General features: G+C 39.3%; 1 protein-coding gene across 5 annotated transcripts in view; it reads left to right on the top strand.

Annotated features, from left to right (window-relative positions):
• The window catches only part of PCCA (propionyl-CoA carboxylase subunit alpha), a 417,781-nt gene that overhangs the window by 97,822 nt on the left and 294,053 nt on the right, over positions 1-25,906 (top strand). For all 5 annotated transcript variants that reach the window (XM_061435312.1, XM_061435309.1, XM_061435310.1 and 2 more), the window contains 2 exons: positions 15,419-15,532; positions 17,647-17,700. In XM_061435312.1, the coding sequence (XP_061291296.1) occupies positions 15,419-15,532; positions 17,647-17,700 (168 nt within the window). The remainder of the gene's footprint in view (positions 1-15,418; positions 15,533-17,646; positions 17,701-25,906) is intronic.

A 25,906-nucleotide genomic window follows, 5' to 3' on the forward strand; every position in this document is an offset into this window, starting at 1 on the left:
TTTTATCAGTTTTTGATTCTGTGGGTTTTGTTTTTTTGTGTCATGTCTAAAAATTCTTTGCCTAATTCTAAGCTCAGAAAGATTTTGTTCTAAAAGCTTTTAGGTCTCTTAGTAATATTTAGATATAAGATCTATTTTTATTTACTTTTTATGCAAGATTTTAAGTCTTGGTTGGGGTTTGTTTGCATATAGATGTTGAGTTGTTACAACACCATCTGTTGAAAGGACTATGAAAGACTGTCATTTCCCTGTAGTATTGCTTTTGCACCGGTGTGGAAAATCAAATAGTGACTTCTGTGATTCTGTTTCTGAATTCAGTTTTCTAGTCTGTCGATCTGTATGTATGTCCATTTGGCAGTACTACATTGTTTTGATTACTGTGGCTTTATCATCAGTGTTAAAGTTGGATTCCTTCACCTTTATTCTTTTTTATCCAGAATTGTTTTATCCAGTCTAGTTTCTGTGCTTTCCCATATAGAGTTCCGTCTGTGTTTATTAAAAATCTTCCTAGGATTTTGATTGCAATTGTACAATCAAAATCCCAGAAAGATGTTTACATGTTGATCTTTTATCTTGTGTTTTTGCTAGCTCACTAGTTGTAGGAGTTTTTTGGTAGATCCCTTTGGGCTTCCCCGGTGGCTCAGGCGGTTAAGAATGTGCCTGCAATGTGGGAGACTTGGGTTCCGTACCTGGGTTGGGAAGATCCCCCGGAGAAGGGAATGGCTACCCACTGCAGTATCCCTGCCTGGAAAATTCCATGGACAGAGGAACCTGGTCGGCTACAGTCCATGGGATTGCAGTGAGTTGGACACAACTGAGTGACTCATGCTTTCACTTTTTTTGATATTTTGTGAAGACGATTAAGCTGTCTGACACTAACAGTTCTGTTTCTTCTTTTATGATTTGTATGCCTCATTTTTTTTCTTTCCTTATTACACTAGGTGGGAACGCTCCAGTATGTTTTGCTATAAGAGTGTTGATAGTACATATTTTCCAATCTAGTGGAAAGCAGTCAGTCAGTATTAAGTTTGATGTTATTTGTTGATTTTTGTAGATGCCCTTTATCAGGTTGGGGAAGATCTTGTCTACTTCTGGTTTTCTAACAATTTTTTTTCATCAGTACTTTTTCTGAATCAATTGACATGACTCTCTGTATTTTTCTCTTTTGATTATAGTATGATATTTTGCATTGAGTGGCTGATTTAAAAATATTGGACCAGTCCTTCATTTTGGGTATAAGCCTTGCTTGATTGTGGTGTATCATTCTTCGTTGTTCAGTCACTAAGTCATGTCCAACTCTTTGTGACCCCATGAACTTCATTCAGCATGGCAGGCTTCCCTGTCCTTCACTATCTCTTGGAGTCTGCTGAAATTCACTTCTGTTGAGTCAGTGATGCTATCTAACCATCTCATCCTTTGCTGTCCCCTTCTTCTCTTGCCCTCAATCTTTCCCAGCCTCAGGGTCTTTTCCAGTGAGTCAGTTCTTCGCATCAGATGGCCAAAGTATTGGGGCTTTGGCATCAGTCCTTCCAATGAATATTCATGGTTGATTTCCTTTAGGGTTGACTGGTTTGATCACCTTGTTGTCCCAGTGACTCTGAAGAGTCTTCTTCAGCACCACAGTTTGAAAGCATCAGTTCTTCGGTGCTCAGCCCTCTTTATGTTCCAACTCTCACACCTGTACATGACTACTGGAAAAACCATAGCTTGACTATAGGGACATTTATTGGCAAAGTGATGTCTTTGCTTTTTAATACACTCTCTAGGTTTGTCATAGCTTTTCTTCAAAGGAGTAAGCGTCTTTTAATTCCGTGGCTGCATGATGTACTCTGCATAGAAGTTGAATAAGTAGGGTGACAATATACAGGCTTGACTTACTCCTTTCCTAGTTTTGAACCATCTGTTGTTTCATGTAAGGTTCTAACTGTTGCTTCTTGACCCACATGCAGGTTTCCCAGGAGGCAGGAAAGGTGGTCTGGTATTCTGGTCTCTTTTTAGAATTTTCCACAGTTTGTTGTGATCCACACAATCAAAGGCTTTAACATAGTCAATCATGCAGAAGTAGATGTATTTCTGGAATTCCCTTGCGTTCTCTATGATCCAGCGGATGCTGGCAATTTGATCTCTGGTTCCTCTGCCTTTTCTAAACCCAGCTTGTATATCTGGAAGTTCTTGCTTCACATACTGCTTAGCAGCTCCCTTTTCTGCTTCTGGAGTCAGAAATACAGGGCTTCTGTCTCTGTCAGCACCCCAGTGCCCAGAGGAAAGTGCTGGTCTCATCGCTGGTTCATGGTCATTTGAATTCTGTTCTCCCTCCATCTGCCTGTTGCTGTGTTCTTTTCAGAGTTTACAAGTAGTTGGTTAATGTATTCTGTTCAGATTTCATAGCTGCATTCAGTGGGACAAACGGAATGGAATACACTTACTCCATTTTACCTGCAATTGGAATGGCCAGTGGTGTTAGTTAAAAGTTATTTAAAAATGAGTGTGGGTAGGATTTTGATATACCTGAATTTGTTTTTGCATCCTATATGTTATGCTGTATATCCTACATTATGGGAAAAATTTGGTTAGGTGACGTCAGAGGACAAGAAAGGTCTCTACTTATTAAGCTTCATGTGAGAGACTTGGAAGAGAAAGGAGAACATTTGCAGCTAATTGCTTGGAATGGCCCAACTGCAGCCGCATATAGTAAGCTGCTGTTCATAATGGAGTGTCGCATTCCTCATATGAACGGTTATCTTCTTTCCATGGAAGATAAATGTTGAGAACCACTGACTTCCCGGTTAAAGCCCAAACTCTACTCTGGCATTCAAGATTCCTTGCAAGCTGGTTTTCCTGGTAGTCGATCTTTCTCTTCTACCATCCTCCTAGTGACTCCTACTCACCTTGTTTTCAAGCCATTTCACAGATTTCTAAATATGCTGGGGCCTTTCGCATTCCATGATTTTGAGTCTGCCCTGTCTCTGTTGATAGTTCCCTTCTCACTTTCTCCTTTTGATCAGTTATCCAGTTTAATAGTTCTGTAACTGATTTGTCATGAAACCATTTTTTGCATTAGCTCTTTATACATGCTCTTATTTATTTTAATTGCACTTGGTTTGGAAGTCTGTCTTCGCACTGGACTGAATTCCTAGAGGGGAGGAGACTGATTTATCAAATCTCTTTTTATCCTTCTGTGGTAGAGCACCTGTGATGAATGTTGGACAGAGTCAGGGAAGTGTTCAGGGTTTACGCAATGGTAAAAGGGATATGGTGGCTGGAACATGTGCTCTGTCGTGCCCAACTCTTCGCCATCCTTTGGATGAAGCCCACCAGGCTCCTCTGTGCTTGGGATTTCCCAGGCAAAAATATTGGAATGGGTTGCATTTCCTTCTCCAGGGGATATCCCTGATTCAGGGATCAAACCTGTGTTTCCTGCATTGGCAGATGGATTCTTTACCACTGAGCCACCTGGGATGCCCCCTGGGTGGAACGTGGAATAGCTGAATTAGAAAAGAGAGTGGGGACAGGGACCAGTATTGTGTAAATGGAATTAGGAGCTAACATTGGGAGGGAAATGTTTTCTTCTTTTGAGTTTTGGATATAATACTCAGATACTCATTTTCCTGGTCTTTTAATTATATATAGTTTTTGTTTTTGGTAGGACAGCTTTTCCTATAGTCCTTCTGTCCAGAGAACGAGCTGCCACATGGTTTTGCTACCTTCTGTTGTCCAGATGTTCCTTTCAATTTGGATATATTTATTTACTCTTTCATACAAAAGAGGCGTGCCGACAGCTGCGCCAAGTGTTCTGTCCTAAGCCAACCAGACATTTGGATTTAGAGAAAAGTTAGATTTTGAAGCAAAAGCCAAGTAGCTTGCAGACTTATGCAGTCATATATATATATATATATATTTTTTTTTTTCCCCTCGCCCATTGCTGCTGCCAGATTGGGTACCTTTTTACCTCTGTCTTTATAGCATCCTGTCACAAATTCTTTCCAAAATTAAAGATCTAATTCACTGTGAAATCTCTGTGAGATGAAATGAGCCTTTGTACAGGCTCGAGTCTGTACCTGAGTACTTCCGTGCAGCTGGGAAGTTCACTGAAGTTACATGCTCGGGATGTAGAGTGTGCCAGGCTCCTTGGAAGGGGCAGAACTCCGGAGATGAGTAATCCTTCAACTTAGCAGGTGACTTCATCTCTCCTGACATATATCTACTTTCTCTATGTTTTGAGTCTTCTTACCCTTCACCTTAGATTAGGTGTGTCAGTTCCAAGGAAGGTAGAAGATGGGCGACTCATCTTTGCTTCATTCCTGACACCCTTGCTCTGTTTATCTGAGTTTCTCTGAGTCTCTAGACTAAGTCCCCAGAGAAGCACTTCTCTGCTTTCATTCATTTCCTGGTTGCCAGGCCCAGTCACGGAGTCATAGGAGAATTCACTGAGTGGCAAACTCACTTTGGATCGGTAACTGTCAAGGTGAATTGTTAGGCTTGAAATAGGAATTCAGAATAGTTTTTGGAGCTCCTTCAAAGTACTCGTCCTGTCCTCTGGCGAAGAAGAGTTTTGTTTTGTTTTTTTTTTGGGGGGGTGGTGTGTCTTGATGAGACGGAAGGATATTTTTAGAAAATGAAACGTTTCCCAGATTTTTGGGGTGGCTTCCTGTATCTTGTCCCTGTTATCGAGAATGACTATGCTCGTGAAAACCCTGAGCTCCCTGACGGCTTTTGATGCTCGCTGCTTCATGTAAGGGAGCTAACTATAGAGTACCAGGAATTTTCAGGGGAGCAGAGCATTGGGAAGGTTATTTTTGATACTCATCTGAAGCTCTTTGGAGAGAAACCAACCAATCATATGCTGTAAATCAAGGTTTTCATGCCCTTTGTGAACCCAGCCGCAATGCTGGACAGTTTGGGAAGTGGAATCTGAGGTTAGAAAGCCAGCTTTGGGAGCTCCTAGGAATGAGCAGACACCAGGTAGAATGGATGCTATGAAAAAGATACTCACCATTCAGATGCACAAAGAGAGGAATGGTAGCTGTGTTGCCTGCAGCCAGGTTGCATTTGTAGTAATTGAGGAGCTGGATCAGCATTTTCAGATTTTTATTACAAATTAGATTCTGTGTAAGAAACTGTTGATATTTTTCATGACAGTCCTAAAAATAAGTTCTATTAGAAAGCGATATTGGTCACAATTTTTGATTTTTAAATTAAAATATACTATATTTTCTATGGTAAAAAAAAAATACAAAATTTTAAAGGTCCTGACTTCTAATTGAGGCTGGTGGAGTGAGTCAAAGTTCTATCTTCCCATTCCAAATTCCCAAGGAAGAGAAACAGTTAAGACAAATTCAAAAGAAAAAAGAATAACAAACCAGAATTTTGTTGTGAAACAGAGTGGGGAGTATGGTCCTGGAAATGATGAGGAATTTCTGAAAGACATAGAGCAGATGGAACTGTTCAGTAGAAAACCGCTGTCTACAACACAGACAGGAGAGGATGGCTGTAAAAGACGGGAGCCTTTCCAGAAGAGAGAGATCCAGAGGAGGACAAGACCTGGGCAGTGGACAGCGTGTCTGCTGAGGACACATCGTGATGGTCGTCCAGATGGTGATTCCTCATGCTGCGGGTCCACCTGCAGGGAGATGGCTGGCAGACTGGAGGGCCATGTCTCAGAATTCTCTAGCAGTTAAAAAATAATAAGATAGATCTCTACATATTGATATAACATCTCTGAGACATTTTAAAGACTGAAAAAGAACGTATAGAATGACATGTGATATGAAAATACCATCAGTGTGGGACTTCCCTGGTGGTCCAGTGGTTAAAACTCTACACTCCCAATGCAGGGTGCAATCCCTGATTAGGGAACTGAGATCCTGCATGCCACATGGCCTGACCAAAAAAAAACCCAACCCTATTAAGGTTTAACCCCCACCCTCCCCACACACACTCTGAAAAGTAGTATATGCATCATGTAAAAGCACAGACCAGGGGTTCTCAGCAGTGGCACCATTGGCATTTTGGGTTAAGTGATTCTTCTTTCTGGGGGCTGTCGTGCTCATGGTCTAATAGAATGTTGCGAAGTGTCCTTGTCCTCTGCCCACTGGACAGCAGTAGCACCCTTCCATCCCACCGTCGTGACCAGCAGAACTGTCTGCAGTCGTTGCCAGCTGTGTCCTGCAGAACAGAGTTGCTCCCAGTTGAGATCCCTGGCATAGACAAAGGTCTAAGCTTGCATCTTCAACTGAGAAGTGATAACTGGAGAGAAAAAATGTGATGGGGTTGCAGGTGTGGTTGAAACAGTTGTTAGCTTAGCTTTGAACAAGAACAATGTTTTGGTGTTACATGTTGTTTAAAAAAAAAACCCAAAACCCAAAGATGACTTTGTTTCTTTGTAAGATCTCTCTTAAATTAAAAAATGATCAGTGATCAAAAGAAGAAATGCAGATAGCTCACAAACCTGAAAATATGCCCAAAGGCACTCATAATTAGAGAAATGCAAATTTAAAACCAGTCAGGAGTCATTTTTCTTCATTAGATTAAGAAAATTAGATCAGCAAACAGTAAAAATGTTCAGTGGTGGTGTGGTGTGGAGAAGTTCATCTCTGCTCAGAGTGTTAATAGATGTAGGCTTTTGAGTATGTGGTTTATAGCCTTTACACTTTCAAGTACTTTTCTCATAGAAATATGCATAGAGAAATATGCATACATGTTTAGAGAATCCTTTTGCAGCTTGTAATATCTGCAGATGAGCCATAATATCCATTACTGGAGAAAAGGTTAAGTTATGGTTTACCCAGTCACTAGGAATGTTATATAGCAGTTAAACAAGTTGCAAGAATCATACACAGTGTGATGCAATTTATGGGAAGAAAATCTTAAGCTCAGTATAAAACCGTACACTTTTATGTCTGCTCTGCATATGAAATTAGCCAAGCCTGAAAGGACACATCCACAACCGTCGACAGTTCGTTTCAGTGTAGGAAGTGGGACTGAGAGGCCTGAATGGGGATGAGAAGTTATGGTTATCTGTGTTGCTTAAACTTCTAAATTTTCTGTCAAGCCATTCTTACGTTACTTGGGATTAAAAAACTTGAGCACACCTGGATGACTCACTTGGATGTGTAGTCTTTATCAATCAGCGGCACCTCAGAAGCAGTGGTGGTGCTGGCCAGGTTCTAGGAGTTTTCGAGAGCTCCTGGCATTGGTGACTATTTGTATTTAAATTATTAGAACTGACGTTTAACTGTTCGTACGGTTTGGGAATGCTTTAAGAAAAATATACTGCTTACAATGGAGGGTATTTCTTAATTCTATTCCTAGACTCTCACTGTATCATTGTTTCAGAAATCTGTACTCAGAATTACATATGTATATTCAAGCATTCATGACTAGAGTCTTAAATGAATGTGTGGTAGCTTTTCTTTAGTAAATGGAAAATGATTACAAGCTAGAATTATGCCACATTCTCATTATTGATATTTTCTTTTTGTGTTGTTTGTGTTTTTCCTCCCATGTTGAATTTTTTCTTCTTGTTGTTTAGTCGCTAAGTCGTGTCCAACTGTTTGTGACCCCGTGAACTGCAGCATGTGTGTGCACACGCGTGCACGTGTGTGTGTGTAGTAGACTATATAAGTTCTGAAACTACATTTTTTACAATTGCTTGTCAGTGATAGCCTGTAAGTTGTGATGAATCTACATAGTTTTTTAAAAGACTGTAAAATTACATAAAGTTTATCACTTTATTTTTAATTGTACAATTCAGTGGCATTGTGTGTTCACACTGTTACAACCATCACCACCTTCTATTTCCCGAACTTTTCCCATTGAGTCTAAAATTTTGTAGAATCTCTTTCCAGGTTGTCTTTTGTCTTCACAGCCGTGTATTTGGCTGCTGATCTTAGGGGCTTCTAGTCAGGTTTGTGAGCCTGGGCACACACACTCACATCTGTTAGGTATTTCTGTGAGGACATCTCCCTGAAAAGCTCTATCAAGCTGCAGTGAAGAAGTTTTATTGAATACCTTGTGTGTGTACTGCATCTTACCAACAGTTACAGAGAGAAGAAGGTAAGATCCTCTTGCATCCCCAACATTCCCTGGCATTACGGGTAAGCCACATACATGAGGCAATGGCACCCCACTCCAGTACTCATGCCTGGAAAGTCCCACGGACGGAGGGGCCTGTGGGCTGCAGTCCATGGGGTCGCTGGGAGTCGGACACGACTGAAGCGACTTAGCAGCAGCAGCAGCACATACATGAAAGACTAGTCATCTTCGGTTTGCCTTTCTTTTTTTGCCTCCCATTTGCTCTTCAACCGAGGGACGCCTGGCTTCTATTTCTGTTGTTCTAGTAAGTCCCCAAAGTTGCCAGAGATCTGGTTCATTGGATCCAATAGCTATTCTAAGTCCCTACCTTCTCTGGTCTGTCTGGAGCACATAGCACTGGTTCCTTCTGCTTTGATGCTTATTACTTCCATACCATTTTCATTCCCTCTCAGGCCTCCATGCATTTGGTACAGTGTTTGTACTGCTGGAATGCCCTTCTCAGTTGGCTTCTGTCTCAGGAATCTTCTTTGTCAGGTGAATCTTAACTTTCTCTTTATTGGTTAGTCATTAATCAGAAATTAATAGCATATTGCACTGTGCTGTGTACCAGGAGTAGTATCTTATTAGAGCTCACAGCACAGTGGATTTAAAATATTTTTATATGAAATTTCCTGATTTTATTTAACAATTTTATTGAATCATGGTGTACTTTTTAGACTTGTGCACCTCTCACCACTGTCCAGTTTTAGAATGTAGCCGTCACCCGGAAAGACCTCTTTGTGTCCGTCTGCAGTCACTCTTGTTGCCAGCTTCACCTTGGTAGCCACTGATACGCTTTGTCTGTAGTTTTGCATTTTCTAAAAATTTTCAGATACATCGAATTATTTAATAGTGCGCCTTTTGTGTCTGGCTTTTTCACATAGAATAATGTTTTTGTGGTTGTTGTTCAGCCGCTAAGTCGCGTCTGACTCTTTGCGACCCCGTGGACTGCAGCGCGCCAGGCTTCCCTGTCCTTCACTGTCTCCCAGAGTGTGTTCAAACCCATGTCCATTGAGTCGGTGATGCCATCCAACCATCTCATCCTCTGTCACCCTCTTCTTTCTCCTGCCCTCAATCTTTCCCAGCATCAGGGTTTCCTCCAATCAGTTGGCTCTTTGCATCACGTGGCCAAAGTAGTGGAATTTCAGCTTCAGCATCAGTATTTCCAGTGAATATTCAGGGTTAATTTCCTTTAGGATGGACTGGTTTAATCTTCTTGTTGTCTCAGGAACTCTCAAGAGTCTTCTCCAGCACCGCAATTGAAAGGCATCACTTCTTCGGCGCTCAACCTTTTTTATGGTCCAACTCTCACATCCACAGATGACTGAAAAACCATAGCTTTGACTATACAGACCTGTGTCAACAAAGTGATGTCTCTGCTTTTTAACATGCTGTTGAGGTTTGTCATAGCTTTTCGTCCACGGAGCAAGTGCCTTTTAATTTCATGGCTCCATTCACCATCTGCAGTGATTTTTTGAGCCCAAGAAAATAAAATCTGCCACTGTTTCCAGCTTTTTCACATCTATTTGCCATAAAGTGATGGGACCAGATGCCATGATATTAGTTTTTTGAATGTTCAGTTTTAAGCCAGCTTTTCCACTCTCCTCTTTCACCTTCATCAAGAGCTTCTTTCATCAAGAGTGAAGTTCCTCTTCACTTTCTGACATTAGTGGTATCGTCTGCATATCCAAGGTTGTTGTTTCTCCCAGCAGTCTTGATTCCAGCTTGTAGTTTATCCAGCCGGCAGTTTGCATGATGTACTCTGCATATAAGTTAAATAAGCCAGGTGACAATATACAGCCTTGACGTACTCCTATCTCAATTTTGGATTTTTTGAGATTTATGTTACTACATTTATCAGTTTGTGGCCCTTTTTTTGGCCGAGTAATACTCTACTATATGAATCAAATACATTTTGCTTTGTCTGTTTACCAGCTGCTGGCCATTTGGGTGGCTTCCAGTTTTTGATACTATGAATAAGCATGTTATGAACAATTGTGTACATGTGTTTGAATGGGCATATATTATCATTTCTCTTGGGTGTGTATGCTTAGGAGTGGAATTGCTGGGTCATTTGATAACTATCCTTTTTAGGTACTAACAGACTGTTTTCCAAAGCAGCTGTACCATTTTATATTCCCACTAGCAGAGTATGTGGGTTCAAGTTTCTCCTCATTCTCACCAATGTTTGTCATTATCTTTTTGATTATAGATATCCTGTTGGGTGGGAAGTGGAATCACATTGTTATTAATAGTGTCTTGGAAGAACAAAAGTTTTAAATTTTGATTAATTTTATCAGACTTTTTCCTTATGGATCAGTCTTCAGGAGACTGACATCTGTGGAGTGTATCTCTTTTTTTTTTATTTCAATTAAAAAAAATTTTAATTTATTTATTTTAGTTGGAGGCTAATTACTTTACAATATTGTAGTCGTTTTTGCCATGCACTGATATGAATCAGCCATGGGTGTACATGTGTTCTCCATTCTGAAGCCCCCTCCCACTTCCCTCCCCATCCCATCCCTCAGGGTCATCCCACTGCACCAGCCCTGAGCACCTGTCTCATGCGTTGAACCTGGCGATCTGTTCCACATATGATAATATACATGTTTCAGTGCTATTCTCTCAGATCATCCCACCCTTACCTTCTCCCACAGAGTCCAAAAGACTGTTCTATACATCTGTGTCTCTTTGTCTGTCTCGCATACAGGGTTATCGTTACAATCTTTCTAAATTCCATATATATGCGTTAGTATACTGTATTGGTGTTTTTCTTTCTGGCTTACTTCACTCTGTATAATAGGCTCCAGTATCATCCACCTCATCAGAACTGATTCATATGTGTTCTTTTTAATGGCTGAGTAATATTCCACGTGTATATGTACCACAGCTTTCTTTATCCATTCATCTGCTGATTGACATCTAGGTTGCTTCCACGTCCTGGCTATCATAAACAGTGCTGCGATGAACACTGGGGTACACGTGTCTCTTTCAGTTCTGGTTGCCTCGGTGTGTATGCCCAGCAGTGGGACGGAGTGTATCTCCTGAGCTTCCTTGACCTCTGCCTTGGGTTGGGTGTTTGAAGACAAGAGCAGGAGGTCAGGCTGCCTCTCCCAGCCCCACTTCCCTACCTTACTGCCCTTCTCACCGTGGCCACATTCTTCTAGTTTAGTGTGGGGCCCCCGCGCTCACCAGCTCTCTGTGCCATCCACGCTTTGAGCCCCTCCAGGCTGTGAAGGCCATGGCCTGCCACTGCTGTCAGTCCCTGGAGACCTCGTCAGCCCCTGTTGGTTGTGCGCTGGGCTGAGCTTCCTGCGTCGCACAGCGGCTTCCCCTGGCTCTGGTTTCCCCGTGGTGATGTGCTTATCTCCACGCCGCTCTCTCCGTTCGTCTCGCCCTGTCCTTGCCCCACTGTGTCCAAGTCTGTCCTCTATGTCTGTGGGGAAGAAACATCTTAAGTGCTGCTTGTCTGCCTCAGCTTTCTCATTCTCTGCTAGTTTGGTTTAGTATTTCAAAGCTTTCTTTCCCTAGATAGAGCTGATCTAGTCTATTTTTTTTAGTCTCCTTTTCACCTTAGGTGCAATTTATTTGATAAGATTAGGGCCCAAGCAGAGTTATCTTTTCATCATGTCTCAGGCATCTAACAGACTAATATGAACATTTCCATTAACTCAAAGTCTTAAAATTCAGACATAATCTTTAACCTATCTATGGCCAAGCATTTAATTATTTAAACAAAAAGTCAATAAGGAAGATGATTTTTTCAGTCCCATAAATTTAAAAACACATCTTTCTTCTGCTAGATTGTTATTTGGCCTAATATAAAAGGCTGATACAAGTAATTTTCCCCTATTTAAGGAATCAAAAAATTTCCAAGTGTTAGTCGTCAAATTGTGTCTTGACTCTTTGTGACCCCATGGACTGTAGCCCATCAGACTGCTCTGAATGGAATTCTCCAGGCAAGAATACTGGAGTGGGTAGACATTCCCTTTTCTAGGGCATCTTCCCAACCCAGGGATCGAACCTGGATCTCCTGTCTTGCAGGCAGATTCTTTACCTATATAAAAACTAATGCTTGAGGAGGAAACTAATAATCTTTAAAATAAATAAAACCCCATTTGGAAACTTTTCTATTGGAAAAGTTTGTGAAGACTAACTCCTTGACTTAGTACTTAAAATCTGATTTTCTATTTGAAACTTGCTGTCAGCAATATCCTGGTTAATTCACTAGTTCAGTTTCAGTTTTCCATTATTGTTATATTTTCATTTTACTATTGAAATATAAAAATGAAATTTATATTTTTTCAGGGTATTGACATTTTTAAGACATAAATACATCTAGTCAGTGTGGGTGATGCTGCTAAGTCATTCTTGAGAGGAGAGTCTGCACTGCTTGAATGCAGTTTGTTTTGTATTAATATCATGAGCTTCCCTAGTAGCTCAGCTGGTGAAGAATCCACCTGCAACGTGGAAGACCTCAGTTCGATTCCTGGGTTGGGAAGATCTGCTGGAGAAGGGATAGGCTACCTACTCTGATACTCTTGGGCTTCCCTTGTGGCTCAGCTGGTAAAGAAAATGCCTGCAATTTGGGAGACCTGGGTTCAATCTCTGGGTTGGGAAGATATGCTGGAGAAGGGAACAGCTACTCAGTCCAGTATCCTGGCCTGGAGAGTTCCACAGACAGTATAGTCCATGGGGTCGCAAAGAGTCGGACACGACTGAGTGACTTTAACTTTGTATTAATATTATTAAGCCAAAGAAATCACTTTCGTCATTTAGAACAGTAGCAACCAAATTGAAATTGGGTTTTGAAAGTGTTTTAAACTGTTCTTTCCTGGTTGGCTCATGAGTATCTCCTTGGGCACTAAGGCAGCAGAATGTTCCTAGTTTTTTTCCCTCTCTCAAATGGTTTCACCACGTAGTTTTGCTAGTACTGAGCCTGTGCCAGACTGTGGACTTGAGATGCTAGTATATGCTTCTACCTTAAAGCAAGACTTGTTTCTGAGAAATAGAAGAAACCAACCAACCGTTTAGAAACAGCATGTTTTGCTTTTCTTTGTAAAGTCCATAGGCAGTTTTGACCTGCTTTTGATGTATTTATTTGAATGTTTATTCAAACAGTATTAATGATCTGCTAAAACATGTTAGGCTTTGAGCTAGATTCTCAGTATGTTTACATGTAAGAGTTTGTGCTAACCTAGGAAGAGTGTCTATTTTGATGATAGTTGAAAAACAAGGGATGCAACATTATATATGCAGTTTGGTTACAGAAGTATATTTAGAGAAAAGCCTGAAAGTAAACAAGTCAAAATGTTATTAGGGTTCCCCTCCTTTTTAATGCATATTTATTGTAGAAAATTTGGCCATACCAATACACATGGATGCGTGTGTATATGTTTCAATCCCATCCCCACCCCCCCACCCCCCACAATATAATCCTTAGTTGCCATATGGATTACTAAAATTGGAGAAGGTTTAATTTAGCATAGCCTTTTACCTCAAAGACAATGGCTTAACAGTGAAAGTTAAGTAGTCGTTCAAGTGTATCTATAAATTTAAAAGCTTGTAGCAGTAAAACTGTGCTGGGAGAGATTTTTTTTTTTAAAGGAATTTAAGACAACTTCTGCATTGCAGGACCTTATGATCTGGCAAAGGAGAGTGTATAAATTTTAACAGATGTAATCTGTAAAGCAGTCAAAGTGACATTACTGGGCAGGAGGCGATGAAATGTTAAATTTTGTACCAGGTACTATCGAAGCTCAGATCACAGGAGATTCATCTGAAGACTCTGGTAGAAGTGAAACTTGAAACACCGAGTAGCACCTGGAGGGAGATAAAGGCACAGAATAAGTGTGGATTTAACTTTAAAAACTATCCCCACCTGATTTATGCATTCTTTTTAAAGGATTGTTCAGTATTCAATTTCTTTCTTATAGAGAAAACCCACAACCACAACTACAGCAACTAAATTGCTATTAATAGGGAGTGACCTGGGCAGAAGGCAGTAGAAGAGTGGACATTCTGGTCTGAGAGGAGAAGAGCAAGTTGAAGTTGGCAGTAAGCAAGGCATACAGGAGAGCCTTGCTTTGAGTTTGGGAATCTTTAGGATTCTTTTGTGAGCCCGGCTGCCTTTCCTCGGATATTATTAGAGAAACTGAACTGTGTAGATTTGAGTATTTGATGTTAAGATACTGATCTATAAATCCCTTGAGTAGTAAGTATTTTTAACCTTTCAATACACTATACAGTTTTTTGCATAGTTTGAAAATATTTAATTGAATTGATAAAGATAACTCTGAACTTTCTTCAAGATGACTTGGGTGGGTTGTTTTTGGTGTTTTTTCTTTTTTTGGTCTCATTTAAAACCAAGTGCTTCTTTAAAAACTACTTTACAGCTGGGGAATATAACTTAGCAATACCCAAATGTATTTTCCACCTTAGACTTTTTGGAAGAGGGTAATACATGCCCAGGTATATGGATGTGTTCCAGTTTTTAATGACTGCCTTGTAAAATAAATTTAAATACAGTTCCTTAACCTGGAAAACTGTTAGGAAAAGCCATTTCAAAAACATTATGAATCCCTTTCATCATTTTAAAAGAATAGATTGCTTTCAGAAGTAAGTAACTTACTCTACTCTATGTTGAATGCCTTGCGTTTCTTAAGCAAAAATAGGTTTGAAACACTGTGGACGGAATAGTCTTAAAAATGGAGCACATATTCTTAAATTTGGAGTTGATGTAGAACTTAATGCATGTATTGGTTCTTTTAGGAAGAAAGGTTAAAATGGATGAGGATCGAATGTGAGACTGTTTAAACGATTCTCAAGGTTTTCTGGCGCGTGTGTGGTGGTATTGAACTCTTCAGTCCTGAGCTTCAGTTTGTCCCTGGTGCTGACCTGATGCTGAGCAGGAACACTCACCCCATCCCTTCACTCTGTTCCTCTAATTATCTCCACTTCCTGGGGAGCTTGCTTAGAACTAGGCAGGAGTGCTTGTTATTAGTATATTAGGCTACCCTGGCTACATGTAACAGGGTCATTTTTGATACAAGATTTATGTGGAGATGAACTGAATATGAATAGGAGGCTAAAATTGTTTGCTGTGATTTTACCTAATCAAATTGGTGTGGAAATTATCGGGTTAGACCGTGAGTTGGGCTTGTAATAAATGAAATCATGGTTAATGCAGCCCCTGAGCTTATTTGCCACACTGTAGTTCCTAGTGCGTATTCAGAGAGAGAGGTGAGGACAGCGATGCCCTCGGGTTCGCCGTTCTGTGTATGCTTGCAGATGCAGGTAGTTCTCTTTGCTGGGAGGCCCTGTTAACGCAGAGATTTCTCCTCAGGTTCACGTGAAGATGGCGGACGAGGCTGTCTGCGTCGGCCCAGCTCCCACCAGTAAGAGCTACCTCAACATGAATGCCATCATGGACGCTGTCAGGAGCACCAGGGCCCAAGCTGTGAGTCCGAATGAATCCATCTGCTGCAGCTGTTTCATATGTAGTGAGCGGAACGCTAGAGTTTGTATTTAAAAAAAAAAAAAAAAAAAAAGGAAAAGAATGATTGAAAGTGCTGTTGCAGTTCATGTCACATGAGAGATGTGGCCGAATCCGCTACTGGGAGTCAGAGGCTTCATGGCATCTGGCAGGGTTGGTCTCTGATCTCGCAGGTGGCTGTTGGGTTCAGCTTTCACACTAGGGAGCAGTTTCAGTTCATTTCCAAATTTGCTAGGAGAAGGGGAAAAAAAAAAGAAATCCCAATTAGTTTTGAGTATTAACCCTTTCAGTGTGATAATAGTTTTAAAAAAGTGTTTTATAAATAGGATCCAAAAGACCCTGTCTTAAATTCTGTTTTAATCATTCATAAATTATCTGTGCCTCTTTATACTTCCAGAAATAAGATTGCAGTTGGTAATTATTTGGGTTTGGTGTCAATGGAATGTACATGATTTACATGGAGAAATTGGCAATTCTCCCCATCCCCAATTCTGTGTGAATGGAGTGGAATCCAAGGGAAAAAAAAGTTTCTGATTGGCCATAGTGTTTTATTAATATTGTTGCTGTGTGTGTGTATGTGTTTATCAGAGAACTAATTACATATAATGTTGAAAACCTCTGCAGAGTTATCTGAAATTGGATAGAAGCAGCCAATACCAGCAATTAGCCTGGAGTGCTCCAATTAGTGGGCACATTTCTTTTGGGGGGAAAAAAAAACTTTTACTAAGATGCCTGTTTGAAGAAAAAACTGAATTCATGAGCCCTTATTATAGATGTTATAATTTATTAGCAGAGTTAGTGAAGGTAAAACTCTGTTAACCTATAAAGATAAAACTGTGTTAACTCATAGTAAAACTATAGATTGCCAGGATACAATCTTTAGTTAAATGTTTATATAAAATGAAATTGTTGGAGTGAAACTCCTCTCATATGATGTAGTAGTGTAAATTACTCTGTACCATGTTCATAAAGCTTAGTTTAACATTTAAAAAATCTCAGATGTGAATATACTTATGTGGCAGCCTGGATGGGAGGGGAGTTTGTGGGAGAGTGGATACATGTATATGTACGGCTGAATCTCTTTGCTATCCACCTGAAACTATCACAAAGTTATTAATTGTCTATGGTCCAAAATAAAATAAAAAGTTGAAAAAATAGATTAAACTTTAAAATTGAGGGAAAAAAGATCCTATCCTTTTATACCAAGTTGATCATGTAATTGCAGAGAAAAAAATAAACATTCAGGTAAAAAAAGAAATCTCAAATGCATAGATACTTCTAGATTAGATTATGATATTAGCTCACTTAGAAATTTGACATGTAGCAGAATTATTTTCCTAGAAATATGTTTAATACTAATAATAGAGTGACTAAATTTACGTTTGGTCAAATTTACTTGGTTAGAAGAGGATGGTAGAATTTAAGTTGTTGCGGTGTGGCTTGTGAGAGAGGAGAGCATGGAGTGGTTGTCACTGGCTGAGTGGAATGAGGAGGGGAAGAGGGGCAAATATTAGAAAAATCCAGAGTATGGTGAAAAAGTAAAGCCAAACGTTGATTTCAGTTAGGTTTGATGAAAACTGATCATTGGGTAGTGGCTGAGTATGTTCATAATATCAGGAATAAAATACATTCATTGGCTTAGTAGCCAGGGTGTTGGAAAATAGCAGTTTTTCTGGTACTGTAAAGGAAGGGGAGCTCAGAGTTTCTCCTCCATCTTGTGAAAGGTTTCCTTTAACATAGTTCTTTGACCCACCAAGCTTATGACCAAAGTTGGTCTCAGGAAAAGTGGGGGAGTTTCGGTGGGGTTGAGTAGCATAGCCAAGTGCAAGTGGGCAGGAAGGTGTGTATGTAGCCGGCCCTGGCTGTGGTTAGGTCAGAAGCAGCGTGCTGCCAGTGATTTCTTGGCATTTGGGTTTGAACTCGGAAACTGAGTTAGAGATATTCAGGATGTTAGAGAGGCCAGTAACCTTACTCGAGAGCCCTAAACAATAAATGCATTAACGTTCTCTTTGTTTTGCTTATTATAAAGGTTTTGCAAATCGGTAAAACTGAAAGTGCTTTTTGTTTTCATTTCTAAGGTACATCCAGGTTATGGATTTCTCTCAGAAAACAAAGAATTTGCCAAACGTTTGGTAAGTTTGTAATGAACGAGAAACTGTTAGCTTATAATTCAGAAAGCAGTGTGATTGTGTTGCTTTTGTAAATGTGGGTAGTGGTGAGTTACAGTCTTTTAATTGACCCAAAAATGATTCTTTGAAAATAGTTTGGGAAAAGTGAAGACTTATTCTGTAATCTTAAGTCTTGATTTGAAGAGTAAAATATGGAAAAGTTGTAAAATCATCATTACACATAATGAATGATACCTAGTTTATTACACATTGTGTGGACTTTGACTTTTAAAATTAAATATTTCAGACTTTTAGCTAAATATGGCAGGGAGTCCAGTGATTTATTAATTATTGTACCATAAGCAGGAATGTGAAGCCAGAAGTAAGATTCTGGTATTTGTCCCTCTTATTGCCTATTATGGCATTTAATATTAAATCTTACTATGGCTTCTTTATTGTGGGAAAAGTTTTTTTTTTTTTTTAATGATTTGAGTATCCTGCTGATACCATCATCCTGACTAGGTATGTGAACCTATATTTGCTTTTCCAAGTGTATTTACATCTACATTCAAGATGGTACTGAAACCTTAGTTTTTGAGTACTAAAGAATGATATTAAATAATGTTTCAAGAAACTCCTTAGATCAGTTAGGTATTAAGTTAACTTAATATTTTAGTACATTATACTTTGTTTCTGCAATATGCTTGTATTTTGTTCTTTTGATTCAAAATTACTTATGAATGCAATTACCATTTTGAAGATGTTATTGTTGTTCAGTCGCTAAGTCATATCTGACTCTGTGACCGCATGAACTACAGCATGCCGGGCTCCCCTGTCCTTCACTATCTCCTGGAGTTTGTTCAAATTCATGTCCATTGAGTCAGTGATGCTATCTAGCCATCTTGTTTTCTGCCGCTCCCTTCTCCTTTGCCTTCAATCTTTCCCAGCATCAGGGTCTTTTCCAGTGAGTCAGCTCTTCACCATCAGGTGGCCAAAATATTGGAGCGTCAGCTTCAGCATCAGTCCTTCCAGTGAATATTCAGGGTCAGTTTCCTTTAGGATTGACTGGTTTGATCTCCTTGCAGTCCAAGGGCCTCTCAAGAGTCTTCTCCAGCACCACAATCCAAAAGCATCAGTTCTTCAGCAGTCAGCCTTCTCTATGGTCCAGCTCTCACAGGTCTACATGGTGACTGGAAAAAACCATAGCATTGACTATTTTCACTTAAAATTCATAAATTTAATTTGGACAAATCTAAAGATCATAGAGTTCTATCTCAAAATGATCTGTTTCAACCAATTTACTTCGCAGATTAAAAACTAAGGCCTAAAGAAGCTGTGACTTGAGCTCACAAAGATGGCTAATAGTAAGAAATGTCTGGAGAGGTATAGGTATCTGAGGGTCCAGATCTCCGAGGTTTTGTGCAGTGTATCCACATTTTCCTGTTTATCACTTTTTATTATCTTGTTTGAAATTTTGGCTGAGGTTCTGTCATTATGTAAGAAAATGATTTGAATATATTTTAAATGTATTTGTACAATATGACATATTTAAGTTTGTATAAATGAGGAGTCTCTAAACTATGGTTCATAGGCCAAATGCAGCTGCGGTCTGTTTTTGTATTATAAATTAAGTTTTATTGTCACACAGCCTTGCAGTGTCTGTGGCTGCTTCTGCTTTAGAATAGCAGGGTTGCAGAGCTGTAGTAAAGACTGAATGGCCTGCAAATAAATATTTATGGTATGGCCCTTCATAGAAGAAGTTTGCCAGCTCCTAGTACAGATGAGTCAGAGAAGGCAATGGCAACCCACTCCAGTACTCTTGGCCTGGAAAATCCCATGGACGGAGGAGCCTGGTAGGCTGCAGACCATGGGGTCGCTAAGAGTTGGGCACGACTGAGCAACGTCACTTTCACGTTTCACTTTCATGCATTGGGGAAGGAAATGTCAACCCACTCCAGTATTCTTGCCTGGAGAATCCCAGGGACAGAGGAGCCTAGTGGGGTGCTGTCTATGGGGTCGCACAGAGTTGGACACGACTGAAGCGACTTAGCAGCAGCAGTACAGATGAGTATCTGAGTCTGGGAGAAGTGAAATGCTAATATGTTCATTCATGCATTTATGCAGTCATTAAAAAGGATCAGTTGATATCTTATGTTCAAGGCATTTAAGAACGATATAAAGTTGCATCAGATGTGTGTCTTGCTCATGAGCAGCTCACAGTCATGTTGTGAAAAATACATCAGGTACCACATGACTTCAGGGAGGAAAGTGTTATGAAGAAGATCAGACTCTCTGTTAATGAGGATAAGATTGTGCCATTGGGTGTTTCATGTTAGAGTAAAGAGGATAGAATGTGTGACTAACCCTCCTTTCTCATTTTTCTATTTTTATCTCCTCCATTTTCCTTTTTCCATGCTATGCCTCAGCCAAGCCAGACTGAGCGCTGTTCCCAAATGTGGCTGGTTCTTCCTGTCCCATCCTTCTTACCACTGTCCTCAGTGGTCCTGCCTGTCCCCTCGCTCCACATTTCCAACTACCATCTCTCTTTGAAGGCACAGTTCATGTTACCTCTGCCAGAATAGTTTTCCATGTCCCTCTGGTGAGAACTAATCTTTTCCTCTGTCTTCTAGAGCATTAACATTTAAAAAAAAAAATTTACTTGCTGTACCACCTTCCCTATTATGTTAAAATTGTTTCTGTATTTTAGTCTCTTAAAATAAGTAACTTGGTCTTCTCATTCTTTGATTCTCTTTTGTTTTATCACCTAATGATTTCTGTGTAGTAAGTTCAATGAATGTTATGGAAAGATTCAGGAAATATTATTAGATGAAGAATCATAGAATAACCTGCAAGAAAACTTTCCTCCTATGACACAAGGGATGGTTTTGTAATGGGAAAGTGGTATTGCTGTGTGTTTTTATTCACCATGAAAACATGTAGTTGATGATAACTAACCTTCTCTTTTTGTACATCATGGCAAGATTCTTACTTGGGATATAATTTTCCTAGCATTAAAACTTTTCCCATTGAAGTGTGCCATTTAAATTATTCCTTTTGAAATGTCTGGCTATTGCTGCCAAATTCCATAAAAATAGCAGAATGACATAAAATTGCTTACTGATTTTGTTATGCATATCAACATTGTGTGGTTAGTGATGAGCCATTGAAATCTAATAGTTATTATCTCAAACTGGGTGTATTAGAATCTGTTTTCCAAGATAGTGGTGATAGACTACTATATTGGTGACAACCTTTGGCAAGAAAGATGAGCAGAACACGGAAAAGAAATTTTTAAGATTAATTACTGTGGAGTTCCTTTTACTGTAATAGTGTGAGTTATGTTTGAAATTTAATCAAATGTGGAGGGCCCCCACCCATTAATTTCTGGTTCTGTATTTGTTTTATTGCTGTTCAAAATCAGCATAGTATTTACTTTGTTGATAGAAAAGATATTTGTGCTTTATCATCTGATACATTGTTTTTAGTTTACAGCTTTGAATAAATGATTTCTTAAATTTTTTTCTGATTTATGCAATTTTTTTTTGCTTTAGAAAGTACCATGAATCAAATGTTAAAAGCATTCTAAACTTTATACATATTTTTTACAAGGCTAATAATTCTTTATGCTTAACTTATATGAAGTGGGATCAGATTATAGAGTATCCTTACTGCATATAATTTAAACTAAATCTTGTTTCAGCCCCTGGAAAGAGTGGTTTAAAGATTAAATGAGATATAAAGAGATTTCCTGGGGCTTCCCAGGTGGCGCAGTTGGTAAAGAATCTTCCTGCCAATGCAAGAGACGCAGGTTCTATCCCTGGATAGGGAAGATCCCCTGGAGAAGGAAGTGGTAACCCACTCCAGAATTTTTGCCTGGGAAATCCCACGGACAGAGGAGCCTGGCAGGCTACAGACCATGGGGTTGCAAAAAGTCAGACCGAGCGACTGAGCACGCATTGTAAAGATTTCCTGGTATTCTGTTATCTTTCCGTTTTTTATATATGTATATTTTCATGTTATCATATCATATTTTAATGCAGCACAGCATTATAAGTTGCAGTAGTTACCTTTATAAGAAATTCATGTTAGATTTAATAATTTGTGTCTCATGTATGGGTCTTATCCATGTATTTAAAAGATAAGTGTATATATGCATATATACAGATAGTGTATTCTATCCACAATGCTCAGCATTGAGGGTGGAGAGAGGAACTGTGGGAAGCAGTTGAGGTGTGATGATTGTATTTTTTGTCTCTCTTTGTTGGAGACTTTTTAGTAAGATAAAGAGTACAACTTTCAAAAACAATAATGAGGTGGATATTTTAAATCCATTGAATTGACCAAACATTTAAAAAATAGCTATAATATCCAGTGTAGGCAATTGAACAGGAAGTGTCTTCTTGTTCATGGGAGTGTAAATTCTTTCAGCCCCCTTTTTTTGTGTTCCAGAAATTTGCTAGGATTACCAAAATTTAAAGCTTATATATTTTTTAACTCAATAATTCCACTCTTAAGAATTTCACCTACAAAGATATACTTTAAAAATGTTCATTGTAAGGTTGTTCATAGTAGCAGATTTTCAAATAGATCAAATTTTTTTCCTTTAAACTGTAGAGAATGACATCTACCCTGTAGGGTTGTTGTAAAGATTAGAAACCACGTGTATAATGAACTTAGCACAAAGTCTGGCATTACCAGGCAGATCACCTTATCCATTATAGGTGTTAGTAATTATTACTGTAGTCAATAGAGAGAGCTATTGAAGAGTTTTCTTTTTATTTTTTTTGAGAATGAGATAGTTAATATTAGCATTTTGGGGGAAATCTGATATTATTTTCATGTGTATTTTGTGAGCTTAGGTGTTTTTCCTGTTGAGATTAATAATCTGATAATATTATATTCCTGTACACACATGGATGATCCTGTAGTTTGCAAAATACTTTCACCTTGACCTATATGATTTCATTTAATTCATGCAACCATTTAACAAAAAGAAATCTGAGACTCAGATGCAGTGATAGGCCAGCAATCGCACGCTATTGGTAAGGAACAGAATCAGGACTTGACCTCAGTGGGATGAGCGTAAGCACATAGAGCTTAAAAAATCCTGTACTGTGGTTGCTTAGTTGAAAAGCGTCAGAAGCCAAACATTGAAGACCGAATACCTGTAGGGAATCTAGCCAGAACACACAGAAATCTGTTCCCCCAGTTTATAATAACAGAGGTGGCACACAGTCAGCCTGTGTAGATAGAAATTCAAAGAAACCCTTTCGCGAGGTCATAGGTCTTCAGTTGCAAGATTGTAATCCACAGTGTGTAGGAATTGTGAAGTGTGTAGTAAGTACTTGGCAACTGATACTAAAATTATAAAGCTAGCAAGGTTGCCAATAACTTTGTTTAATAATATTTTTGTTCTTAAAATATTAAGAGTGCATTTAAAATAATCCATTTTATGCCCTGTTCACTCATATTTGAAAAAAAAAAAAAAAAGCAAAGATCTTGCAAAGCCCAAAGGTGTTTTATAATTCTTATTTTATCTACATAGGTTGTGATCTGGGTAGCTCATGGAAGTATGTTTTGTGTGTGACTTAATTATGTATGTCATGGCTTAAAAAGGTTAATGCTACACTGTATTTTATAGACATCTAATTTTAACTACACAGCTGCTCTTAACATTATTAGAAATTTCCGTTTTGGACACAGGTCTATGATTTTATTATACTAAAATAAAAAAGTTTTGAGAATGTAAAGTCTTAAGTCACTGTATACATTGAAAAGGAAGGTTTCTTCTATCTGTGAATGTCTGACCCCATCCCCTAGTTTAAATCCCTAGTGGCCACTGCTGCTACCAAATGTGTATTTTTCTAGAGTGCATGCATGCATTTGTGTTAGCCTGCTAGAATTTGCTTATAAATTTGTTATATAGGGCACTCATATTTGCTGAAGTAAGGTTTTGTTTGTTTTTAAGAAGAGAAGTGGGGCTCCCCAGGTGGTTCAGTGGTTAAGAATCCACCTGCCAATGCAGGTGTGACCCCTGGGTTGGGAAGATACCCCGCAGGAGGGCATGGCTAGCTACTCCAGTGTTCTTACCTGGGGAATCCCATGGACAGAGGAGCCTGGTGGGCTACGGTCCGTGGGGATTCCAGAGTCAGACTCGACTGAGCCACTAAACTAACAAGAAGAGAAGTGGCACAGAAATTTTCTTCCCTTCCCCCAGACTTTTAGGAATAGATGTGGAGGAGAAGGAAACGGCAACTCACTCCAGTATTCATGCCTGGAAAATCCCATGGACCGAGGAGCCTGGTGGGCTACCATCCATGGGGTCGCAGAGTCAGACATGACTGAGCGACTTCTGTGTTTTTGAAGCTCAAAGGGATATGGGTCACTGAAAAGGATATAAACCAGGGCAGAATTTCTTAAAGAAGTAACAGATTAGTTAGTTACAACATCAAGATAAATGGAATTGAAACAGAGATGCTACCAAGAGAGTTGGGCAGTACTGCTTAAATAATGCTCAAGAGTTTGTATTCTTAAATTGTTTCCTCTTGAGAGAAGATGAGCAGCCCTGGGCCCACTCAGCTCTGCCTTTTCTGTTCCCCACTTTGGTTATGTGTTGTCACTTTCAGAATTGCACTTTTTTCACCTTGTCATAGTAGCTGCCAAAGTGTGTTTTTATAAACATGGGGTTCTAGAGCGCTGGCTTCCTGGGGCAGAGGAGAGAAAGAAATGCGTGTTGTACAAAATCAGTACGTTCATATGTTTAATAAAACAGTTCTATTATTGAAAAAAAAAAAAGGAATAGATGTGGAACAGCTACATGCAGATACTCCTGCAACATTCCTACTTACTCTTTCTGACAATGTGTGGTATCTTATGATTTATATCAAAGAGAACAATCTCAGATTAAGTGCCTTGCCCAATGTCACATGGCCCGAAAACGAGAGCATAGTATCTTACAGAAGTCTTTGTTAATCCCAGGCTCAGTAAATGTTGTGAACTGCTTCTAAGATGAACTGGAACTAGACCCGATTGTTAGTGTTTTGTTTTGAATTGACTGCTTTGGCATCTATTTTAACTGTTGGTGGAAACTTTCTCTTTTGACTCCCCTTCCCCCACTCTAATTGGTGTACCATTGTTAAGGTCTAAAATCAGAATATATCTTTTGGTTTTCTGGTCTCCTGAGCTTGGACATCAGTGAAAGTAATTGTCTTGGCTTGGATTTGCTGTTACAGGTAAAGTGAGTTGGGAAAAACTACAGAATAGTCACGGATGTCCGTGTCCTCTCAGGGATCTTTTGTTGAATTAACAATGTCTTCCTGAATTTAGAGGAGAGATCTGGTGACTGTGTCCTTCGTAACGGACTGTGTGTGGGATGTTTGAGGACATGGCTGAGAGCGCGCTGGCTTAGAATTCAGCTTCGGAAAGATGACACGGCCTAGACATGCTCTAAATCGGATGCCTGAGAAGGAAAAATCTTCTGTTTTTAGGGAGTCTTTAAGGCAGATTTGTTTAGAATTGTGGGGCTTGGGGAGATTTCAGTAGGAACGTTTCTTTCTCCCTTTGGCTTGAGGTTAAAACAGTTTGAATTTTATACTCACACTTTCCTCCGCCCTCTCCTTTCTGTCTGCTTGCTTGCTGGTATTACCACTGTCTGGACTCTGAGTTAAAATTCTTAACTCTGCCGCTTCGGAGCTCTGTGATCTTGGACAAGTTGCTTAATGTTTGATTTGAAAGACTGATGTCTTTTATGCTTACTGTTGGCAGGACTTGGTTTTCTCCATCTGACTCATGTCTCTTGTGGCCAGCGTGTAGTCACGCCACTCTTTTTTAATCCTTCTGATCATCTGTATTTTTTAATTGTAGTGTTTGGCCTTTTAAACTTTTTGGTTTGCCTTAGTCTTATTTTCTTTAAAGACAGCTTTTTTTGAGATATAATTTATATCATAACACTCATCCTTTTATAATATAAAAACAAGTTATATAACTATTGCCACTATGTAATTTCTGTAGAATCTATTACCATTTAATAAATTACCAATATGACTGGATTTATGTCTAACATTTTATAAAATTTTGTGATTGTCTCTTCTTTCTCCATCTTTCCTGTCTTCTTTGGGTTATTTTATTTTCTGGAATTCCATTTTAAATTGTTTAGTGGTTTTCCTAGGGATTACAGTATACATCCTTACTTTTTATGGTCTACTTAGACCTAGTACAGTATTATGCCATT

This window comes from Bos javanicus, chromosome 12 (genome assembly GCF_032452875.1).
Source record: "Bos javanicus breed banteng chromosome 12, ARS-OSU_banteng_1.0, whole genome shotgun sequence".
NCBI classification, from domain to species: Eukaryota; Metazoa; Chordata; class Mammalia; order Artiodactyla; family Bovidae; genus Bos; species Bos javanicus.